At 37.1% G+C, this 22,495-nt stretch overlaps 1 protein-coding gene across 1 annotated transcript in view; it reads right to left on the bottom strand.

Moving 5' to 3' along the window:
* LOC306843981 (talin-2-like) overlaps positions 1-22,495 on the bottom strand; it is a 50,569-nt gene that overhangs the window by 22,726 nt on the left and 5,348 nt on the right. The window contains exons 2-9 of the mRNA XM_079375763.1: positions 5,211-5,377; positions 4,570-4,667; positions 3,421-3,550; positions 2,535-2,687; positions 1,927-2,069; positions 1,401-1,528; positions 1,087-1,150; positions 837-941 (exon numbers count right to left, since the gene is read on the bottom strand). Of these exons, the coding sequence (XP_079231889.1) occupies positions 837-941; positions 1,087-1,150; positions 1,401-1,528; positions 1,927-2,069; positions 2,535-2,687; positions 3,421-3,550; positions 4,570-4,667; positions 5,211-5,346 (957 nt within the window). The 5' untranslated portion in view covers positions 5,347-5,377. The remainder of the gene's footprint in view (positions 1-836; positions 942-1,086; positions 1,151-1,400; positions 1,529-1,926; positions 2,070-2,534; positions 2,688-3,420; positions 3,551-4,569; positions 4,668-5,210; positions 5,378-22,495) is intronic.

Raw genomic sequence — 22,495 nt, 5'->3', positions numbered from 1 at the left:
TAAGAAAACAGAATGTCCATATGGGTATCCATACAGTTCTGATTACTTTATTTAAAAAGTAATTAGTTACATTACTAGTTATGTTACTTTTTTCTGTGGCTACATCCATGAAATTTATGAAATCCCAGCATAAACCCTCCCTGATAAATATTTCCTATTAAAGCATCAACATTCACAAAACACTATTTTAACTAAAGCAAGCGGCTGCTGCATGCATGGTTTGGCATGGCAGAATGCCAGCAAAGAGCGCTGCATTTATAATCTCTAAAAGACATCTCAGTTCATCGCAGTCTCACAAATCTCTGTTATAACACAATGAATATATTCATAATCTTTCATAATGTCTACAATTCGTGTGTTATAATGGGAGGATTCATGAGCACTGCACTCCTGGCTGGCCATTGCTCAACGCTGAAAACACATGTTATAGCCTAAATAGAAACTCTGCCTACGCTTGCGCCTGTTAATCGTTTATATTAGTTCATTTATTTGTTTTAGATATTTTATGTTTAGATATTTCTATTTTGTGGCAGTCCCGGGAGTGCAGGTCTCTAATCCACTGGCACTGGATTCCACAGTGCGAGTGCTACCGCCTTTTTACAATCTAGATGATAAAACACTGCATTCTATCCACGGTAACGCATATAGACCTCGGCTTGTAACTATACTCTAATTATTTTGAAAATTATAACGCGTTAAATTACTCCGTTACTAAAAAAGTAATCAAGTTACAGTAACGCGTTACTATAGGTAATGCGTCACTGCCCAACTGGAATCTTCACTGTAAAAAAACTGATTATATATCCAAGTACAACACACACAAACACACACTTTACCTTCACCAAGAAGAAAGACACTCCATATGTTCTGAGGGATCGTGCAAGCTTCACATACTTCACTTTGGCTTCAATCTCTGTCATTTCACCACAAGCCTTATGTTCCTGTAAAATTCATAAAACGTTTACTCATCTACCCAATTAATTCATCTCATACATCTTTGCTTACAAATAGTGAAGTTTAAGAAACAGACAACCATGTATAAAATGATATCCATTCATAAACAAAGTGCAGGATAAACTGACCCACCTGAAAGATCTTCTTCTCTGCACCTCTCTGTTTTATGTATTCCTTAGGCAGAAATTCCTTCAAGCTGAACGAAATGAAATGCACAAAGTATGCAGATTAGAGACAATACACTGAAATGCAAACAGGCATTACAGTTATATGATACATATAAAATATTTAAATGGGTCTAAGCACTTTTCATTTGAGTATATTAAGTTCATTAACTTAATGGAGCATATGGTCATTACAACATCTAGATTTTACACATCATTTCTCATCAATATGAAGCAGAGGGGCTGTAAACTATAACAGAATGTATTAGTACATGGTCTTACTCTAGAAATCCAGATTTGTGTTTATGTTCTATATGAGGCCCAAACTGGATCTGTGCTTGAATTCCACCAAATTCGCAAGCCTTGTCAAACGACACGGGATGAGAACCATTCAGAATGTCGTCACGCGCCTGGAGAAACACATGCAGATAGACACATTTTTTAAATCAAAGCCTTTGGGGGAGAAAAAAAATAATTTCAAACAGCAGAAATGATCCAGATCAGCAAACGAGCCCCTTACAGAAGGAGAGCTTATAAAAAGGTAACAGGGGCTGCACTACTTTGTGATCAATACGATGTGTAAAACAGCATTCAGTGCACCACTCAGAGAGGCTTTTAGGGCCATATGCCAATGAGAGATTTACAGAATTTCAATCTATATACATTATATTGAACTGGCAAGTATAGAACCATGGAAACACATTAGTTAGGACAACATCACTGCGGGAGGGATGTGAAGCTAAACTGGGGTGTTCATCATGACTTTCACATCACATCATTATAATAAGTGACAAAAGGTGAGTCGAACCTGTACATAGAGCAGATTGAGCTGCACAGGATCTCGCGAGTCCACATTTTGATCGGAGTAGAAAAACTTTCGTCTCAACAGCAGAGTTTCACTCTCCTCGACTCCCTGTTCTCTAAATGTACGTCCATGATCCAACCAGTTTACTGTGAGAAAAACAGGAACTATTTATATAGTACAGTTTACAAACATCTTTACAAAAGATATACAACCCTTGAAATGTTTGGGGTCAGTTAGATATTGTTAGTGATTTTGAAAGAAGATTTATGCTCACCAAGACTGCATTTATTTGATCAAAAATACAGTAAAACGATTGAAGTTTAAACGTAAATGTGTATTTTAAAATGTGATTTATTCCTGTTATGGCAAAGCTGAATTTTTCATCAGCCATTACTCATAATCAGTGTCACATGATGCTTCAGAAATCATCCTAATGCTGATTTAGTGCTCAAGTAACATTTATTATAGTAAGAGGGACAGGAAGCAAAGATAAACCCTGAAACAATTCTAAACCTAAAGTTTATTGACTTTTTGTGGCCCATTTAGCAGTTCTACAGCCGGAGAATAATTTGGCATATCTATCTGCATAGGGTGGCTAATGTGTTACCTACAGTCATCATCTGTGTGCAGTTTAGCTTTGAGCTTCTCCATCTTCCTCTCCTCCCTCAGTAGAGTTCTGTCTTTCTTCAGTGTGCCCGTCCCTTCATCTTTCTTCTCCTCCACCACCTCCTGAATGAGCGAGTACTCTTCATAGTTTGTGATTCCTGGAAAGAGAAGCAATGAGACATAGTTACAGACTTGGCCTGTGTGGTCAGTAAGATTTTTTTTTGTGTGTGTTTTTTTTAAAGAAATCTCATGCTATTTGATCAGCCATTACTCCAGTCTTCAGTGTCACATGATCCTTCAGAAATCATTTTAATATGCTGATTTCGTGCTTGATAGATTTACTATTATTATCAATGCTGAAAAGATTTGTTGCTTTTTTGTGTGAAAACTGCTACATTTTTGCTTTTCTGAGACTTTGATGAATAGAAAATTCAAAAGAACAGCATTTATTTGAAAAATAAATCTTTTGTATAATTATAAATGTCTTTACGGATTCATCCTTGCTAAGTTAAAACCGTGTTCTTTCTTTCTTTCTTTTAAAGAAATGCCCTCAAACTGAACAGTAGTGTATATGGGAAAAATGTAGGTCTTAAAAGCTATGGCAGAAACATTGTCTATATTTGGTCAGTCCAATGAAACTGCATCTACAGGTATGCGCAAACCATTGGGATTTGAATCCAGGTCACCTTGCATTTTAAATAAAAACTATAAATCACAAGACAAACAGTTTACAGATTTTTTTCCCTATGACTGAATCTATGGCAACCAAGTGAGTCAGGATTGCCACAGATGCCCTCTCAAAAGAATCTGAGAAAGTAACTGTATATGATAGAGTTCTAGCTTCTATCTGAAGAGTTCTAGTTCTTCAGATAGTATGAGAACATCACTGACCTATTCTACTGCAGATGGTGACCAGCAGCTCTCCCACAGTTTTGGAATCATCCACCATGATGGTCTTTACTGCTCCATCCAGCATTTTTATCTTCTGAGGTCTCTGTTTTTTCTTATACTCCAGTATGTCCTAAGAGATCGAGAGAGAGGAAATGGATTTGATTAGATTTGCATTTCTTGATCACAGCAAATGAATAGTGTTCAAATTTAAGGAAAGCTTAGGTTTTATGCTTTGATTCTGGATGAAATTCTGCATTAAAGCCATTTTGCTGTTCAGTACATCTTGTTTTCTGCCAGCTGTAGAAAAAAAATCTAATCTGTTCAAAGGCAAAAATGACTATAAATGGTTGAGGAGTATGATAAAAACTAGCATGCAAATAGAGTTAAAAGACAAGACCAATAGCAAATCAGTTTTTAAAGTATAAAGCTTACAAATATAGATATAGACCACAAACCTAAGGCTGAAATTATTTACAAAAAGTTCAAAAGGAATCTGTATGTGAAGCAGTTTGTGCTGAATTATTTGCAGAATTGCAGAGTGAAGAATATAAATGGGTGCTGCCTTGCAAACACTATAATGAATGTGAATATGTTTGAGACAGAAACAAGAGGAAAGGATATATAAAGTGTTCTTTGCGTGCAGACAGACATGTGGTTGTGAAAGCCGAACATCTGTGTGTGTGTATGAGGGAGAAGAAGAGGTCTTTTGATCAACAAACGATGAAACACTACTGATGAAATTTTCATTTAACACATTTCAATTTACACTGCACACACATCTTTATTTCTTCCTGGGAACAAGCTTTCGGCTTTGTCTTTATATACAACACTCCTTTGCACAAGCACAGAGACTCGCAAGTGTAAACAAATATAAACAAAAGCCACATGCTGCACTGACAAATGTCTTTAATCACATTGCTGTAGCTTGTCTTAGTAAGTGTAGACGCTAAGGGGAGCCTTTCCCCTCTCTCACACATGCTCAGAGACTATAAAAATAACCAAGAGCAGAGTTAAGACCTCTTCTCATCTTTCAGCATTAAAAAAAGTGTGCAAAGACACATCACAAAACAAGACAAGAGTGCAAAGACATGTCACAGAACATTTGACAGGAGCTTGTAAAATAGAGAGACAGAAGATCAAAGGCCTCACCCCATTTCTCAGCATGTAATAGTCCAGAGTCCGGCCTCCTTCCAGCCAGATGCCTTTCCTAGGGTCTTCATCTGACAGAAACAGCCCATATTCTGAAGCTGAGAAACAACAGACACTGTATTAGAACTTGTACTTGGCAAAATTATATAACTAAAGCAACTTGATTTGCAATCACTGTAAACATTGATATACAAGGAAGCCCATTTCTGCCACTGAATAAAAAAATAAAAAAATGTAATTGCTTTTTATCTCGCAATTCTGACTTTTTTTCTCAGAACTGTGACTTAAAGTCCAGTTCTGAGGGGGAAAAAAAACCTAATATGTTCTCAGAATTGCGAGTTTATAACTCACAATTCTGACTTCATTGCTCAGAATTGTGAGTTTATCTGGATGAAAGAGTTTCTCACAATTCTGACTTTATAACTCGCAATTGCAGTTTATATCACGCAATTCTGAAAAAAAAAAAAATCTGAACTGCCAGTTTGTCAGAATTGCGAAATGTAAAGTTGAAATTGCGAGGAAAAAAAAAAGTCAGAATTGTGAGATAAAGTCACAATTAGGTTTTTTTTTTTTTGTTATTCAGTGGCGGAAATGGGCTTCCATAGATGTACTACAAAAACATAGAAAGAAAGGTATCCCACCTTGTCCTGTCTGGGCTTCTGGAACCCTCTCTCTGATGACCCGGCATGCATCGTACACAGCCGTTGATGGCTCAAACTGCATCGTCTTCACCACATTACACTGTCTCACACAGATCTTCAGAGACAGCGCCACCATCTTGCCTGCTTATGTATTACAGATTCTGCACCTGTGGAGAGAAGCAGGGAAATTAGGAAGATGGAGAACTGAAGACTGCAAACTAACAGGAGAACGTGTGCGCATTTAAATGATGATGATTTTAGGAACTAATTGACATTCTCATAAAAGATGATGACAAATACTGTCAAACATTTTCGGTGTTATTGATTCATTAAGATACTGCAGATACTGATTGTCAGCAAAATAATACAAAAATAAACACACTAACATTCAAAAGTTTGGGGTCAGTAAGGTTTTACTGTTTTTGAAATAAGTTTCTTATGCTCACCAAGGCTGTGTTTAATTGATTTAAAAATACAGAAACAGTAATATTGTGAAATATTAGTTCAATTTACAAATAACAATTTTCTATTTTAATATGGTTTTAAAATATAATTCATTTCTGTGATGACAAGATGAATTATCAGCAGTCTGTACTCCAGTCTTCAGTATCACACGATCCTTCAGAAATCATTGGTGCTCAAGAAACATCTCTTACACATTTCTCGTAACATTTGTAATGAATCTATTATTTTTTTTATGAATAGAAAGTTCAAAAGAACAGCATTTATTTGAAATAGAAATTATTTGCAACAATGTAAAATCAGAATTTAATGCATCCTTGCTAAATAAATATTAATTTCTTTAAAATAAAAAATAGTAACAATTTGGTATAGGGACCAATTCACTATTAACTAGTTGCTTATTAGGATGCATATTATTAACATATTGGCTGTATATTAGTAATTATAAAGCACATATTCTGCATGACCATATTTTACATCCCTAATCCTACTCGATACCAAAACTTAACAACTACCTTACTAAGTATTACAAAAAAATAAATGTATATAAATATTTTATTTTTTAAATATTTACTTAAAGTTTTATGTAGAGGACAAAATTACTGTCTGGCTCCATCTAGGAAAGTTTTTTTTTTTTGTAACATTTCAAAAAGGGAAACGTTCATATATTCTAGATTCATTAAATGTAAAGTAAAACATTTCAAAAGTTTTTTTGTTTTAATTTTGATGATTAAAGCTTACAGCTCATGCAAGTCAAAAATACAGTATCTCAAAATATTAGAATATTTACATTTGAGTTTCAATTAATGACCATCCTTATAGTATAAATTCCAGGTATTTCCTGTTCTTTGAAACCACAATAATGGGGAAGACTGCTGACTTGGCAATGTTCCAGGAAACGATCATTGACACCCTCCACAAAGAGGGCAAGTCACAGAAGGTTATTACTGAAAGGGGTGGCTGTTCACAGAGTGCTGTATCAAAGCATATTAAATGCAAAGTTGACTGGAAGGAAGAAATTGGGTAGGAAAATGTGCACAAGCAACAGGGATGACCGCAAGATTAAGAATACTGTCAAGCAAAGCCAATTCAGACACTAAAGGAGAGCTTCACAAGGAGTGGACTGAAGCTGGAGTCAGTGCATCAAGAGTCACCACGCTCAGACGTCTTCAGGAAAAGGGCTACAAAGCCACTTCTGAAACAGAAACAACGTCAGAAGCGTCTTACCTGGCCTAGGGAGAAAAAGAACTGGACTGTTGCTCAGTGGTCCAAAGTCCTCTTTTCAGATAAAAGTATATTTTACATTTCATTTGGAAATCAATGTCTGGAGTCTGGAGGAAGACTGGAGAGGCACAGAATCCAAGCTGCTTGAAGTCCAGTGTGAAGTTTCCAAAGTCAGTGATGATTTGGGGTGCCGTGCCGATGATCTGGTGTTGGCTCATTGTGTTTTATCAAGTCCAAAGTCAATGCAGCCGTCTACCAGGAGATTTGGGAGCACTTTATGCTTCTATCTGCTGACAAGCTTTATGGAGATGCTTATTTCCTTTTCCAGCAGGACTCTCCAGCAGCACCTGCCCACACTGCCAAAATTACTTCCAAGTGGTTTACTGACCATGATATTACTGTGTTTGATTGGCCAGCCAACATGCCTGACCTGAACCCCATATGGAATCTATGGGATATTTTCAAGAGCAAGATGAGAAACAACGGATCCAACAATACAGATGAGCTGAAGGCTCAATAGTGCCTCAGCAGTGCCACAGGCTGATCGCTTCCATGCCACACCTCACTGATGCTGTCATTTGTGCTAAAGGAGCCCCGACCAAGTATTGAGTGCATAAATGAACATACTTTAAAGAACTTGAACTTTTCTGTTTTGCAAATCTTTTTTTGATTGATCTTTGGAAATGTTCTAATATTCTGAGAGACTGGATTTTTTACTTTCATGAGCTGTAAGCCGTAATCATCAAAATTAAAACAAAAAAAACTTATGAAATGTTTTACTTTACATGTAATGAATCTAGAATATATGAAAGTTTCACTTTTTGAAATAAGTTACAAAAAAAACTTTTGGTTAGAGGTTTGGTCCTCTAATACATATACACATACATCTGTCCCTTTTACACATTTTCCTGTTTGACATTGTGTGTTATAAGAGAGGTATCTGGATTCTGTCCATCTCTCTCTCTCTCACTTACTCTAAAACACACACACACACACACACACTTTACTATTAACACCTGAACTCCCAGTCAGCTGTCTTTACTCTTTCAGCACCATCCAAACTGCACATTAATGAAACACTGACTAGTTTAAACACAGAAAAACAAAGACACAACATAATACTAGACAGAGGATAGAGTTTCACATCATGTTTCAAATGGCGCTTGCTGGAACAGAGAGATAATTATAACATGGTTTATCTTCAAAATCAATAAAGAACCAGAATTATTACCTTGAAGTCAGAGTTTCTCTCAGCATCTAGCTATTCTTTAGTCTGTGTGTCTGTGGGGATTGAGGATGCCCTTGTGCACAGTTGGAACACTGAACACTGGCAGCGTGATCTGACCCAGTATGTCAGGGACAAGCTATAGAGCTCTGAGCCATCAAAGACAGACATGCATAGATCGGGAAATGTATTGTTGGAAATGCAATAGTCGTGACACAATGTCTGATATGCATATATTAATTATAAGTCAGATGACACTAAAGTAAGAACTTGGAGTTCATTGATTCAAAAGATTCATTAAACGAAAGATTCACTAGGGTTATTTTCTTATGAATCAGGCTATTTTGGTCACACTGTTTATATTTTTGTGTGCAGCCCTAGGAGACAATACAATAGAAAAGAAACAACCTTTTGGTTTAACCACATTCAATTCAGACTGCCACCTCATATTCAAAACTCATGTAAAATATGACTTTTTTTCACTATGATGGAGAGTCAGCAGTGGAAAAGCACTGAAGAAAGCATTGACATATGCATTTCAGAAATGATTCTTAAAAACTTATACCATTTATTTGCCGAGTTACCCATCAGTTTGGGCCAGACTGTTTGTCCAAAATATGGAAGAAAGGGTGTTGAGGCGGAGGAACAGCTTTCAGAAAAGAGGTTTGGAAACAAATTCCATCTGGTGCTGCAGAAATTACACACTTTACCTTTAAATACAACACCTCAAATCGGTAACACCCAAAATATATCAGTCCTTGTTGCCGAGTGCCACTGGAACAACACAAAGTTCCTAAAGTTCCTGTCTGATCAGCTGCAACTTGTCCTGTATATTATCGCAATCACACTCATTTGCATATGCACAGTGCAGACTTTTGGATTCAATGTTTCCAAGCATATAGGTCCACAAGCGCTAACTCGACCAGCCCACCAGTGGCTCTAGACTAGAGAGCCTAAAAAAATCATAACACTCCAGAGAATGTTCTTCCATTTATAGACCTTCAACAGGATCTCATGCTGCATTCAGGTTAGCAGTCTGACTAAAGGCTGATTACTCACTCAAGTTCTTACAGTAATGAAAGGCACACATGCAGCCAGTAATGCAATTAACACAACCTTTTATTTCCACTGCCTCATATCAGTGAGACTCAGCAGCTATATTCAGTCATACACTCATGTAGACTCGTGTCTGTCACCAGTGTTACTCTAGTAACTGTGGACTACTGAAATTATTACACCGTTAAACTCCACCCTCCACAAACTTTTCAATCTACACATCGCCATCATTTACCATGGATTTACTGTAGTAACACTAACTGTACCATGGTATTGTGGCAGAAATGTGGGATATTCACACTGAATTGTATTACAGGAGTAATGGTATATAATTATAGTATGTATTTGTGATTAAGCTATAGTATGTGTGTATTTATTTTGAATGTTTTTAGACTACCGTTTTCATACAAACAGGCTAACGTACCTAAAAACCATATAGTTATATTTTTACCATGGTATTGAGGTGTTATATGTGTGGTTTTAATTGTGTTTATCATGATTTAAATGTACGCTACTATGGGAGATCATAAGCTTACTTTAAAAAAAAAAACACTTGGTCAGAATAAATTTAACCATATAAAACCCGAGTACAATTTTTACAGATGTTGCTGATTTAAAAAAAAAAAAAAAGAAAATTTCTTCTGCATCCTAACTCAAGCTACTATCAAATGTGCATTTCTAAGAGACAAAAAATTAGATATTATTATTAATATTATCAGGCAACCCAAACCTGTTTCTTGATTTGAAACAATATCACTCATTAGATCACGCAGAAACTAAGAAATACATTTTTCTATTTAGATATTTATTTTAAGGAAAATTAGCAAATAGAGCAAAATTCTGGCTTTAAACTTGAAAGAAATAAAGATTTGACATTTATCCTGATAATTATCGATATCGACTGATATGAAAAAAATTTTTTTGGACATATCGCCCAGCCCTAGGTGAGGGTATGCATGTGATATCTTTGTATTATTCTTTTCTTTCCTGATTTTATTTGATCTATTTTTTTCCCTTTTGTTTGTTTTTTGCTGGTGTGAAAATGTAATAAATAAATCATACAAAAAAGTAAATCATTGTAAAAAATGATCACATTATTAATGTCCTACTGATGGGACTGTTTTGGGTACAAAAAAGGTGGAAGAAGACTTTTTTCCACAGCAATGACAGATACACCTAAGAACAACATAACTGTATGTAGCTGGGGGGAAAAAATAATTTGAAAGAGGTCCAGAGGGCTTGGCTTACTGTAAATGAGGCGTATGCAACTCTGAAGCACAGCAGATCTTCACAGCTATGGAGACAGTGAGAAAGAGTGATGATCAGACAAGAAAATAGAGAGCAAACTTTACAGATGCTATTAAAAAGACAAATCAAATGAAATTGAATTGGGCCTGACAAGGTTTATCCACATAAAAGCTTTAAAGTTCTTCCATCACAACTGCCAAAGGAAAAGTCTACATTATCAATTTAGAAATGAAGGATTATTCAGCCTAAATGTTATTCCCATTAACCATGTTAGGTGGAAGATTTAACAAATGGGCATGATTGAAAAAAGAAACCCAACCAATTTAAAATGGAAATCCTACCAGTGATGTGTGTGCGTGCGCGTTTGAGCCTCATGAGGAATGAGTTAAAGCCGCAGTAATTAACCCAGGTCTATCTGCTAATGATCTCATGATTGCAGAGCTGACTCAAAGCCAGAGGCCTCTAAACACTCTTAAAAGTCAAGAGCTTACACTAAACTCCTAAATTACCAAATGCGCTTCTTAAATAAAAGGTGAAATTAAAGGTGAATGTAAATCAAGTTAGAATTTACGACAGCATTTTAACACATACACAGAATCTTACAAAAATAGCAGCTTGAGGGAAGAAATATCGAGAATCAGAAGAGAAGAACCAAGCTCTTCTACAGTAAATCTAAAAAACAACAGCATATGAAAGAATGTCATGACGTTTTCCACATTGTCTAGTCAACCACTATACACTGGTGTGACTATCTCAGATAGTGGATGGGGGTCATAGAGCTGCTGCTATATTGAGTTGCGTCGTGTTTGTGTGGTAAGTGACCTCAGTGAGTGGTAGGAACATCTGTGCAGCAGCAGCTGCTGCCATTCAACCCTTACAGAGGTCAACAGAAATCCAGTACAGACCATTTACTCCACACGGATTAATCACGGCAACCTCACACTCACAAATGTTATGCAAACAACAACAGCATTACATTTTCATCATGTCCAAATATGCATACTCTACTTCCCTACTATATAGTAGGCAACAAAAAAAAAATGCACAAAGGAGTCCTGAATGGCATGGAATGACATGTCGATCGTCGGAGTCATGAATGGCACAGAAGTGAAGCAACTGATGCCGTATGTCACATGATAATGGAGTAAATATTGCCTTCATTCTACATGCTATATAGAACATAATGTTTGAAGGGATAGTTCACCCAAAAATGAAAAATCTGTCATTACTAACTCACACTCATGTCGTTCCAAACATGTAAGACCTTTTGTTCATTTTTTGAACACAAACTAAGATGTTTTCGATGAAATCCGAGAGCTTTCTGATCCTGCATAGACAGCAACACAACTGACAAGTTCAAGGTCCAGAAAGGTAGTAAGGACATCGCTAAAATAGTCCATGTGACATCAGTGGTTCAACCGTAATTTTATGAAGCTACGAGAATACTTTTTATGTGCAAAGAAAACAAAAATAACAGCTTTATTCAACAAGTCTGGTCTTCAATGTCAGTCTCTGCCGGGCATTCACAAGACTACCACGACGCTTGCGTGTGTTGGCAAAGACTGTGAAAACATTCTCCCTTTGTCTTTCATGGAAGAAAGTTGCAGGGAATTAAAATGAGGGTGAGTGACCCCAATTAATTAATTGTTTATTCCTTTAAATCTATGCAGAAAATTAGCTCTTCATCATCTATGCCAAGCTGGAAAAAGCTTTCAAATTAAAACTTAAAATCACAAAAGGAAGATCACAAATCACCATCATACTCAAAGCACAATAATAAATAATGGAAAGTAGCAGAACAGCCATCACAATTACAAATACTTAGACACCCTTTTTCTGTCAAGAGCACTCTGGAAAGTAATGAACAAGTTGGAGGAGAGATGGATAGAGGGAAAAAAGAGTGACTGCTAAATCATGATGGTCTGAAAGGCCTATGTGATGAACAGCAGACATGGTCACCATTGGCCTGACTTGCATGTGTAGGCGGTGAAGTTCACATGACCATGCTGGCAACACATCAGTGCGTCAGACGGCTTCCCAATGACTCACCATCACTGAAAGACAGAATGAACAACCCCCTGTACATGCAACATGTTCCAGCAGGGCGACACGTTAACTCAGAGCAACATTCAGTTCATGTTCAACCTATTTACAGTACTATTTGCAGATATTGTTCATTAATGAATCATGAGAAATCAAATTGTCCTTGATTTTTTTTTGGGATAAGAGTTCAATGCACTCAAAACACACTAACTTTTCAGAAATACAAACTTCTATATGTGCAAGAACAAACCTCATTGGTTCTCCTTTGAGCTTCTGCTTAGCATTTTTAATGTGCTGTAGGTATGCGAGTAAAAGTCTAAATCTGTGGGTCATACTGTGTCTCTTCGGGAAGACTTGGATTAAATGGCTTGATTGATATGGATTAGATTTACCCTGTCTTTATGAATGCTTTCAAGCATCAAAATTTTGGTATAATGGACTTTCAATAAAGGGACAGAAATCAGTTTCTTTAAAAATATATGTGTGTTATGAAAGTCTGTATGAAATGACATGAGGGTGACTAAATGCTGACCATTTTCATTTTCAGCTGAGCTAACCCTTAGTCCAAAAAAATATTTAAGGAAACTGAACCGCAAAATGAGCTCATTCTGAAATTCTTGGGTTTCTGATATCAGAAAATGTAAAATCAGTTTTGTCACAGGCCAGTTAGCAAGCCTGGCTCTTGAAAGACGAGCAATATTCCTGCTGGATCAGCAAAACTCAATAAGCTTCCAGGCTAGATTAACTCGCAGCATGAATACAGAGTCTAGTCAGATCTCTGTACTATAGTCTAGACACAGGGGTGTATGAATGGTTTCAAAAGAAGGAGGGCACATTAAATCATCATTCTAAAATAATAATGAAAAAATGAAAAAAAAAAAAAAATATGGGCAGACAAACAGAGAAATTTCTATTTTACAGGCAGCCAGCTCACATTGTGGATGATTGGACTGACACGGCTACAGACAGTTACATGGTGTGACATCTATTAACATAGGCGCACACACTCCCATTATTTCTTGAGCACTTCCCCTGTTTTCCCTTTGTTCAGCCTGGACAGCATGCTCAAACAGAGCAAATTTTTTACTCTGTACAGCAACTAAAATATACACATTGGGGAAATCAACCTTCAAATAGTGTACTTATAGTCTGCTCCATATTAAAATGGGTTGCAGGAGAAAGTATTTTATCATTAAAATGATACGCTCATCTTCTTGCAGAGTCAGTGTTCTTGGTTCAAAGTCATTTCAATGCACATAAAACCCTAGAAGAGACCAGCACAGCATTCACACACTGAATTATACCCCAATCCTTTACATTTGCTTGCATCTCAGAGACAGCTATTTTCAAAAGTACAACAATGATGATTAAGACCTATAGTAGATCAGGACCCTACATAAAATACATTTTATATAGACAATGACAAAACATGTTAAAAGTATGGAAATCCTAAAAACATCATTACTATTTGAAATATTTCCTTCATACATTACAGTTCAAAAGTTTCAGGTTCCTAAGATTTTTATGTTTTGAGTCTCTTATGCTCACCAAGGTTGCATTTATTTGATCAAAAACACAGTAATATTGTGAAATATTTTTCTATATTAATATATTTTAAAATGAAATGTATTTTTGTGATGAGAAAGCGGAATCCTCAGTGTCACATGATCATTCAGAATTCATTCTTATTTGCTGATTTGGTGCTCAATAATTATTCATTGTTATTAATGTTCAAAGCAGTTGTGCATAATATTTTGGTGAAAGGATTTTTTGAATAGAAAGTTTTTTCTTATGCATTTATTTGAGACATCCTTTGCAACAATATAAAAGTCTTTGCTGTCACTTAAATGGGTCATGAACTGCCTTATTTTATTATTTTGTACTGTTCTGTGAGGTCCTCTTATAATGTTATCAAGAAAACAATTTAGAAGTAATAGGCTATTTTTCTGTCCTTCTTTTAACCCCCCTCATCAGAACCCTCTGAATGAATAGACATGACAGATTGTAGACTTGGAAGCAAACGCCCACTGCTATGATTGGCTAATATTTGTGTATGTTTGATAGCCTACATCAGTGATAGGCAACTTCGGTCCTGGAGGGCCGGTGTCCTGCAGAGTTTAGCTTCAAGCCTAATCAAACACACCTGCCTGTAACTTTCTAGTGATCTTGAAGACATTGATTAGCTTCTTCAGGTGTGTTTGATTAGGGTTGGAGCTAAACTCTGCAGGACACCGGTCCTCCAGGACCGAAGTTGCCTATCCCTGGCCTACATCCTTCACAGATGAACGCTGCTATGATTTAGGTTAAAAATGCATAAACACTCAGTATATATTAAATTATCTCTAATAACAGACAAAGCAATAGTGACTACGTAATTATAAACAGTTGCTCACACTTGTGTGGTGCGACATTACTGTCGGATCCAATCTAGTAAGCACAGTTTCAACGTTTCTGAAAATCCAGCATCGAACTGTGCCTTGTTTGTAAATGAATCTGGGTTAAAATGAAGTGAGCAAAGGACCAAGTTCTTACTGACACAGTCGGGAACTTCATTAATAAAGTTCATCCACTCTTTCCTAACATTGGGATCTGAAGGAAGGCGATGCAAAGATTGTTTTTCCACAACTTGGCACTGCACAGCGTCTTGTTGTATTCAGAGCCATTTTTATAATTTGGTTTCTACATAGACCTGTGTTCAGTGTTCACCTCTCTTGTTATTTACACTACACTACACTGTGCAAATTGGTGGGCGGGGCTAACCAGACAGTGCTGTAGAAGCAGGCGTTGATCTTCTGCGGGGGCTGTGTTTAGTTTTTTGTTTACTATTGCATCATAAGAGTAGAACATTCCAAAAGCTGTCGTTTTGGCAGACTGGCTTCAATATAAGCTGTTGTTAGACTAACAACAAAGTTTTGAATTCTGAAACTTTGAGGACAATGACCTCTTATATATGGTTTCTCAGTTCATGACCCCTTTAATGTACTTTTGCTTAATAAAAGTATCAATTCATCAAAAAAGTAGCAAAAAAAAAAAATCTTACTGACCCTCAAACACTAGTTTATATGAAAATCTAAAAATAACCATGTCAATATTAGTTAATAAACCATTCCATAGTTTCAAAGCAAGTAAGATCAGTTCAGAACTGGCACAAAAGTAATGTCTCTTAAACATATTTTGCATACAGAGAAGAGTTTGCAAACGGAAGTAGACTTCAGTCAACAGCAATAACATCTGCAAAATCATCTCCTGCTGCAGCCAAGCAGCCAATCAGCAGCCTCCTGCTAGTCATTAGCTGGTTTAATGACTGTATTTTCACTGACAATCCAGCTTGTTTAACAAGACTGGGGCAACACTTAACATGCTGTACACTTTCATAAAGCAGCTATTCCTGTGAAAAATGAGCGGCGCTAGACAGCTTAATCTGAACTGTCACTGAGATTTTGGGGATTAGCAACTAAAACCACTGCCAGCTAATGAGGCTATTACTCATAGTACGCATATTAGTGGACCCAGCAGTGCTCCATTCTAAAATAGAGTACAAGTACTAGAGCAGCATCTGCATACTTTAACAAATGACTTATGCACTGCCAGGAAGAAAAACAGTCATAATGCCGCCCACATCTAAGGTAAGGATCATATAATTTCCTGAGCCACAACTATGACCTCAGTGCGCACAGCTGTAACAGATCACACAGAACTGGTTATGGAAGTTATGTCTTGTACTACGAGATGCACCTCAGAGGATTACACCACATAGCCTTCCAGTAAACATGCCAGTCAGAAGTTACATGCCTGGATAATCTGCTCTAGTCTGATGTATCCATTTAGTTCAGTATTAGGGAAAAGGCTATTTCCGAGCATTTAATTAATGCAGAGCTGTCCACATGTAATCGGATCCAGCTGGAGCTCTAAAGACACTTTCAAAAAAACAAAACAACCCTCCCCGTTTGTGGGGGAGTAACCTTCATGGAGCAGAACACTAGATCTCGGCTGGGATCCCACTGGTGTTGCTCTCACCAATAAACACACAACAAATCAACTTATATAGAGCTACGGGACTTGTAGGAGGTCAAATCAAAATCAAATCAGATCTGGCACCAAACTCCTCATAGTCTTCAACATGATCTCGTCCTAATGGGCAGTGGGGATGTGTGTAAACAAAGTGTATTTTTAGGATTGCGAGTTTGAGAAGAGCAGCAGAAGTGTCACATCCTCCACTTCTTTTTATTAATGATGTTCCATTTGGCCTTAAATTAACTCAAACAGTTTATCTGTCATCAAGTGTGTTTATCAAGCGTGTTAAAGGCAAGGCAAGTTTATTTATATAGCACATTTCATACACAGTGGTAATTCAAAATGCTTTACATAAAAGGAAGTGAAATAGTCATAAAAAAAATAATCAGAACAATAAAAACAAGGAATTAAAAATAATCTCACAACAATAAAAACAAGGAAATTATATAAAAATTTATTTAAAATTAATTTAAAACAGTTAATAGTAGAAAATTATTATACATAAAATACAGTGCAATCAGTTTGGACGTAGCACGTGCTCATTCAACAAATGCACAGCTAAACAGAGTTTTGAGTCTGGATTTAAATGTGGCTAATGTTTTAGCAAATCTGATCTCTTCTGGAAGCTGGTTCCAACTGCAGGTGGCATAAGCTAAAAGCGGACTCCCCTTGTTTTGTGTGAACCCTTGGTATTTCTAAGTGACTCGATCCTAATGATCTGAGTGGTCTGTTAGGTTTATATTCAGTGTGTATATTTGCAATGTATTTAGGTCCTAGGCCATTGAGTAATTTATAAACGAGTAAAAGTACTTTAAAATCAATCCTAAATGTAACTGGAAGCCAGTGTAAAGACCTGAGGACTGGTGTGATATGCTCAGATTTTCTGGTTCTACTCAGAATCCTGGCAGTAGCGTTCTGGATGAGCTGCAGCTGTCTAATGGTCTTCTTTGGAAGGCCACTGAGAGAGCATTACAATAATCCACCCTGCTGGTGATAAAGGCATGAACAAGTTTCTCCAAGTCTTGAATGGAAACAAAACATCTAATTCTTGCAATGTTTTTGAGATGATAGTATGCTGACTTAGTTTTAGTAGTCATGTCAAAGCAGTAACTAAGGTCTGTCTCCAGAATCACCGCAAGATTTCTGACTTGATTTTTAGTTGTCTGACCCCTAGAGTTAAGGTATGAATTCACCTTGAGAACTTCATCTTTGTTTCCAAATGCAATGACTTCAGTTTTCTCCTTGTTAAACTGAATAAATTTCTGGCACATCCAACTGTTAATTTCATCAATGCATTGACAGAGGGAGTCAATGGGGCTACAGTCATAAGGCTAGGTAAATCTGGGTATCATCAGCATAGCTGTGATAGGCAATTTGGTTCCCTCTTATTATATGACTTAGTGGGGGCATATACAGACTAAACAAGAGCGGTGCAAGAATTGAGCCTTGTGGGACACCGCATGTCATAGACGTCCACTTCGACTTATGCTCTCCTATACTCACATAATAACCTCTCCCTTCTAAGTCTGACCTGAACCATTTGAGTACCACCCCAGAAAGCCCGACCCAGTTTTCCAGTCTCTCTAGAAGTATGTTATGATCAACAGTTTCAAACGCAGCCCTAAGATCTAGTAGTACCAGCACTGATATTTTGCCAGAATCAGAATTAAAGCCATTTGTGCTGTGATGCGCTCAGAAACCAGATTGAAAATTGTGCAGGTATCCATTTGAGTTTTAGTAGTCGTTCATCTGATTAAAAATAATCTTACCTATGAAAGGAAGATTTGATATTGGTCTATAGTTGCTCAACATAGTGTTATCAAAATTACGCTTTTTCAGAAGGGGCTTAACTGCAGTTTTCAGGGAGTTTGGAAAAGTCCCAGAAAGAAGTGAGGCGTTCACCACTTCTAAGAGATCTGCTTCTAAACCAGCGGTTCTCAGTTCCAGTCCTCACCCCCCCCCTGCATATTTTGCACGTCTCTCTTTGTTAAAGCACCTGATTCAGATAATCTGCTCGTTAGAAGTGAGCTCCGTGCATGAACTGTGTTCCGATTGACATGCTCCCTAAACAGTGTTCATTGGTCCCTACTACCTGAGCAGGGGAAATACGCTGATGTTTACTTTACTTCGGAACATTCCTTCATGGATTTGCGCTGCGCAACGTTTTCACACACAGACGAGTGTGACATAATATACCTCTGTAAATATATACAATTTAAATTCACGTCTCGCACACTTTAATGCACTTTGAATGGAACATATACGCTCGCTTTGAACTGGAACCATGGCGGAATATCCTGTGATGTCCACTTTGCAGGGCACTTATGTTCGAATAGAACAAACCTCTGACGCAATAAGAGAAACATACAAAATGTGCAGAGCGGGGGGCACAAGGACTGGAATTGAGAACCGCTGTTCTAAACAGTTAAGCACACTTGAAAAAAAGATGTGGGAAGTGTGTCAAGATGCCAGGTTAATGATTTAAGGTGCTGTACTATTTCTTCCAAAATTTTGCCATCAATTGCTTCAAAAACAGACATAGTCACTTCTTCTTGAAATTGCGGTCGAATCTGTGTGACCTCTGCATAACTTGAGGATGTGCCAATCTCCTTTCTGATATTATTGATCTTCTCAGAAAAGAAGGAAGCAAACTCATTGGATTTGCTGTCGGAGAGCATTTCACTGGGAATCTGACTTGGGGGGTTTGTTAGTCTCTAAACAGTAGCAAAAAGAGTGCAAGTGTTGTTTAAGTTACTGTTAATAAGTTTTGAGAAGAAGGTCTGTCTAGCTGTGGCTAGTTCCACATTGAAGGCATGAAGGCTGTCTTTATAGATGCTATAGTGAATTTTGTTTTCCGCCACATCCGCTCAGCTTTTCTGCATCGTCTTTTCGTACTCTGAACTGCTGTTGATTTTCTCCAGGATGATTTTTGTCTGCCAGTCTTCTTGCTGACCTTTATCGGAGCAATATCAATAACATTCTTAACTTTTGAGTTAAATGAATCCAGGAGAAGATCAAAAGTGTCTGCAGAAATGCTTGGTGTTAAAGATATAGCCTTCATAAATAGTGCACTATTGTTCTCGTTAATGCACCATTCACTCATTTATCATGAAGAACAAATGTAAATAGAATATTTAAAATAACTCTTCTTTTATGATTTTCCAATCCCTGACCTTTGATAAAAGAATACATACATACTCCATAACTCAGATGTTCTGTCAACACAGAGCCTTTTGAAGGTTAAACGGATGGTCGACAAATATTAGCATCTCTACGTCAAGGCAAATTCCAACTTTAGAAAGACAGAGGGGGGCCAAGACGGTAGTAAACTGAGAACGAGAGACAGACAGAGAGACAGATAAAATTGGACACATGCTAAACCGCCCCCACTCATCTTCATACAGATAGCACTTCATAATTTAAAGCCTGAAACTTTAATGCTTTTTAAGGCAAATAATGTTGTTGAAGCCTGACAAATATTTATGGTGTCAAATTGAAGCAAATGGACTTGAGATGAAGTACGATCCATGCCGTTTACTCTATAGATGCATCGGTCATTAAGAACTAGTGAGGTCCATTTAAAGAACTGTGTTGCCAAGCTATATATATATATTTACAGCTATATAAATGTAACATAACTTGCATGTTTATAATACTTCAGATGAGTTGATGGTGTTGCAAAATAATCAGAGTGTGTGGAGATTAAGTTTACCGAGTTTTATCACATGATTCTTTACAACTTCTATAAAGTCTGCGCATGTTACATGTACACTATGGACAACAGTACTGGGAAACATGTTTCAGTCAGACCCATTGACACAAGTGTATGAAATCAAGCACTTTGCCATGAAGTCAGTATTTACAAACATGGGTCAGACATGGGAAAGAAATGGGTCATCCATGTTAGATATTCCATTAGAATATTACCTGTCTGACTGCATTGTGCCAACTGTAAAGTTTGGTGGTGAAGACTTATGGTATGGGACTGTTTTTCAGGAGTTGTGCTAGGGCCCTTACTTCAAGTGAAGGCAAATTTGGACAACATTTTGGTCAACATTTTGGACAATGCAACGCTTTCAACTTTTTGGGAATAGTTTGGGGAAGGTCCAGCATGACTGTGCCCCAGTGCACAAAGCAAGGGAGTTTGGTATGGAAGAACTTGATCGGCCTGGACAGAGCCCTGACCTCAGCTTTGAAGTGAACTGGAATAGAGATTGAGCCAGGCCTTCTCTTCCAGCATCAGTGCCTGACCTCACAAATACTCTACAAGATGAGAGGGCAAAGATTCCCACAGAAAGACTCCAAAAACTTGTGAAAAACCTTCCCAGGAGAGTGGAAGCCGTTAGTTGCCCCCACCCTTTGCAATTCTATCTAAATACATATGTCTATGTATTTAGAATGCAATGTCATTAAAGTCCTGGCTGTTGTAACGGTCAGATGCCCCAATACATTTGTGCATACAGTATGTTTTAGGTCATAGACTCTTTAGTAAATATAAGGATGCAGCCCTTCCTTCACATATGTTTTTTTAACAACTGTTTAAAATTTCAGTTCCTATAACTAGGGATGCATTGACATTTAAACTCTAACTGATATGATAAGCCGATAATTGTTACATCTATTTTGTCTGTGTAATACAAAACAAGATATATTTGAAAATTAATGAGGTCACACAGGTTGTAAAGTAAAGTTTTTTCAGTGAACTTTTCCTACACTGGTATTTATGACAAAAGCATGATAAAAATCATAAAACGAAAACAATTATTCTGAAATATCTCAATTTCAAATCTACCATCTTATAAAATAGCTTAAAATAAATAGTGAATAAATATAGTTGAAACCTGACATTTATCTGCATGTACAGACGCTACAACTGTTTGAGCAGCATTCAGTCTAACCCATTTACGTTATAAAGGTGGAGAAATGGCAGCACCACAGTCTAGTCTGTTCCAGTTACAATACAGGGAATCTGGGAACGTCAGATCTATGCAGCATATGCAACCCAGCCAGCTGCAGACTGGCTCAGAAAAGCCCCTCTCCACTCTCTGATTTCATGTAACCATATTGAGCTTCATGTCAGAGGGCAAAAAATATTCTGTATTCCCAAAAATACCAACAGAGAAAGAACTCTATTCAAAGTGACAGGACACATACAAGGTTTTATCTTCAGAACTATTTATTCATATGAGCACCTGAGACATGTCCTCTACCTACATACATTGTCCATCAATCCATCAGACCACTGTATTTCTCTTTCTTTGATCACTCATCTACAGCTCCAGTGGAATGTGTTCATGTGAAAAAGGCTGCATGAACCCTCATACCAGTTTGGATAGGAATTGTACCTGCCCTTTCTGGCAACCAACTCACAGTGAGCACAAGAGATCACAACGAGCCAGATAGCCATTCTGCCGAAGGGGAGGCAGCAATAGCAGAAGCTCCCGATATAACAGACTGACCTGGATCCTCTTTCAGCACAGAGAATGTGGGGGGAGAAACAGCCTCAGGCCTCCAGAGTCAAACTCAAACAAAAGCTCCAATAGGTGTTCTGTGTTAGACGGTACAGAGCCAAACGCCCTGCTTCACAACTTCACAGCTAAAAATTGTTCATTTGCATGTAACTGAAAGATGCCTGTGATTTACCAGCTACAGTACTGTTTAAAAGTTTGGCATCTAAGATTCTTAAAATATTTTTCAACGAAACCTTCTGCTCACCAAGGCTGCATTTATTTGATCAAAAATACAGTAAAAGTAATATTGTGTATGATAATAAAAACTGTTTTTTATTTAATATATTTTAAAATTAAACTTATTACAGTGCCAGCAAAGCTGAATTTTCAACAGGCATTACTCCAGTCTTCATGTTCAAGATACATTTCTTATTATGTTGAATACAGTTGGGCTGCTTAAATGTTTTTGGAACGTGAGTTTTTTTTCATGATTTGTTGTTGATTAGAAAGGTCAAGTAAACAACATTTATTTGAAATAGATTTTTTTTCTATTGCAACATTAA

Source organism: Barbus barbus (assembly GCF_936440315.1).
Source record: "Barbus barbus genome assembly, chromosome: 2".
Classification (NCBI taxonomy): Eukaryota; Metazoa; Chordata; class Actinopteri; order Cypriniformes; family Cyprinidae; genus Barbus; species Barbus barbus.
The sequence above is the reverse complement of the archived record's forward strand: the minus strand, read 5'-3'. Positions and strand labels throughout refer to the sequence as shown.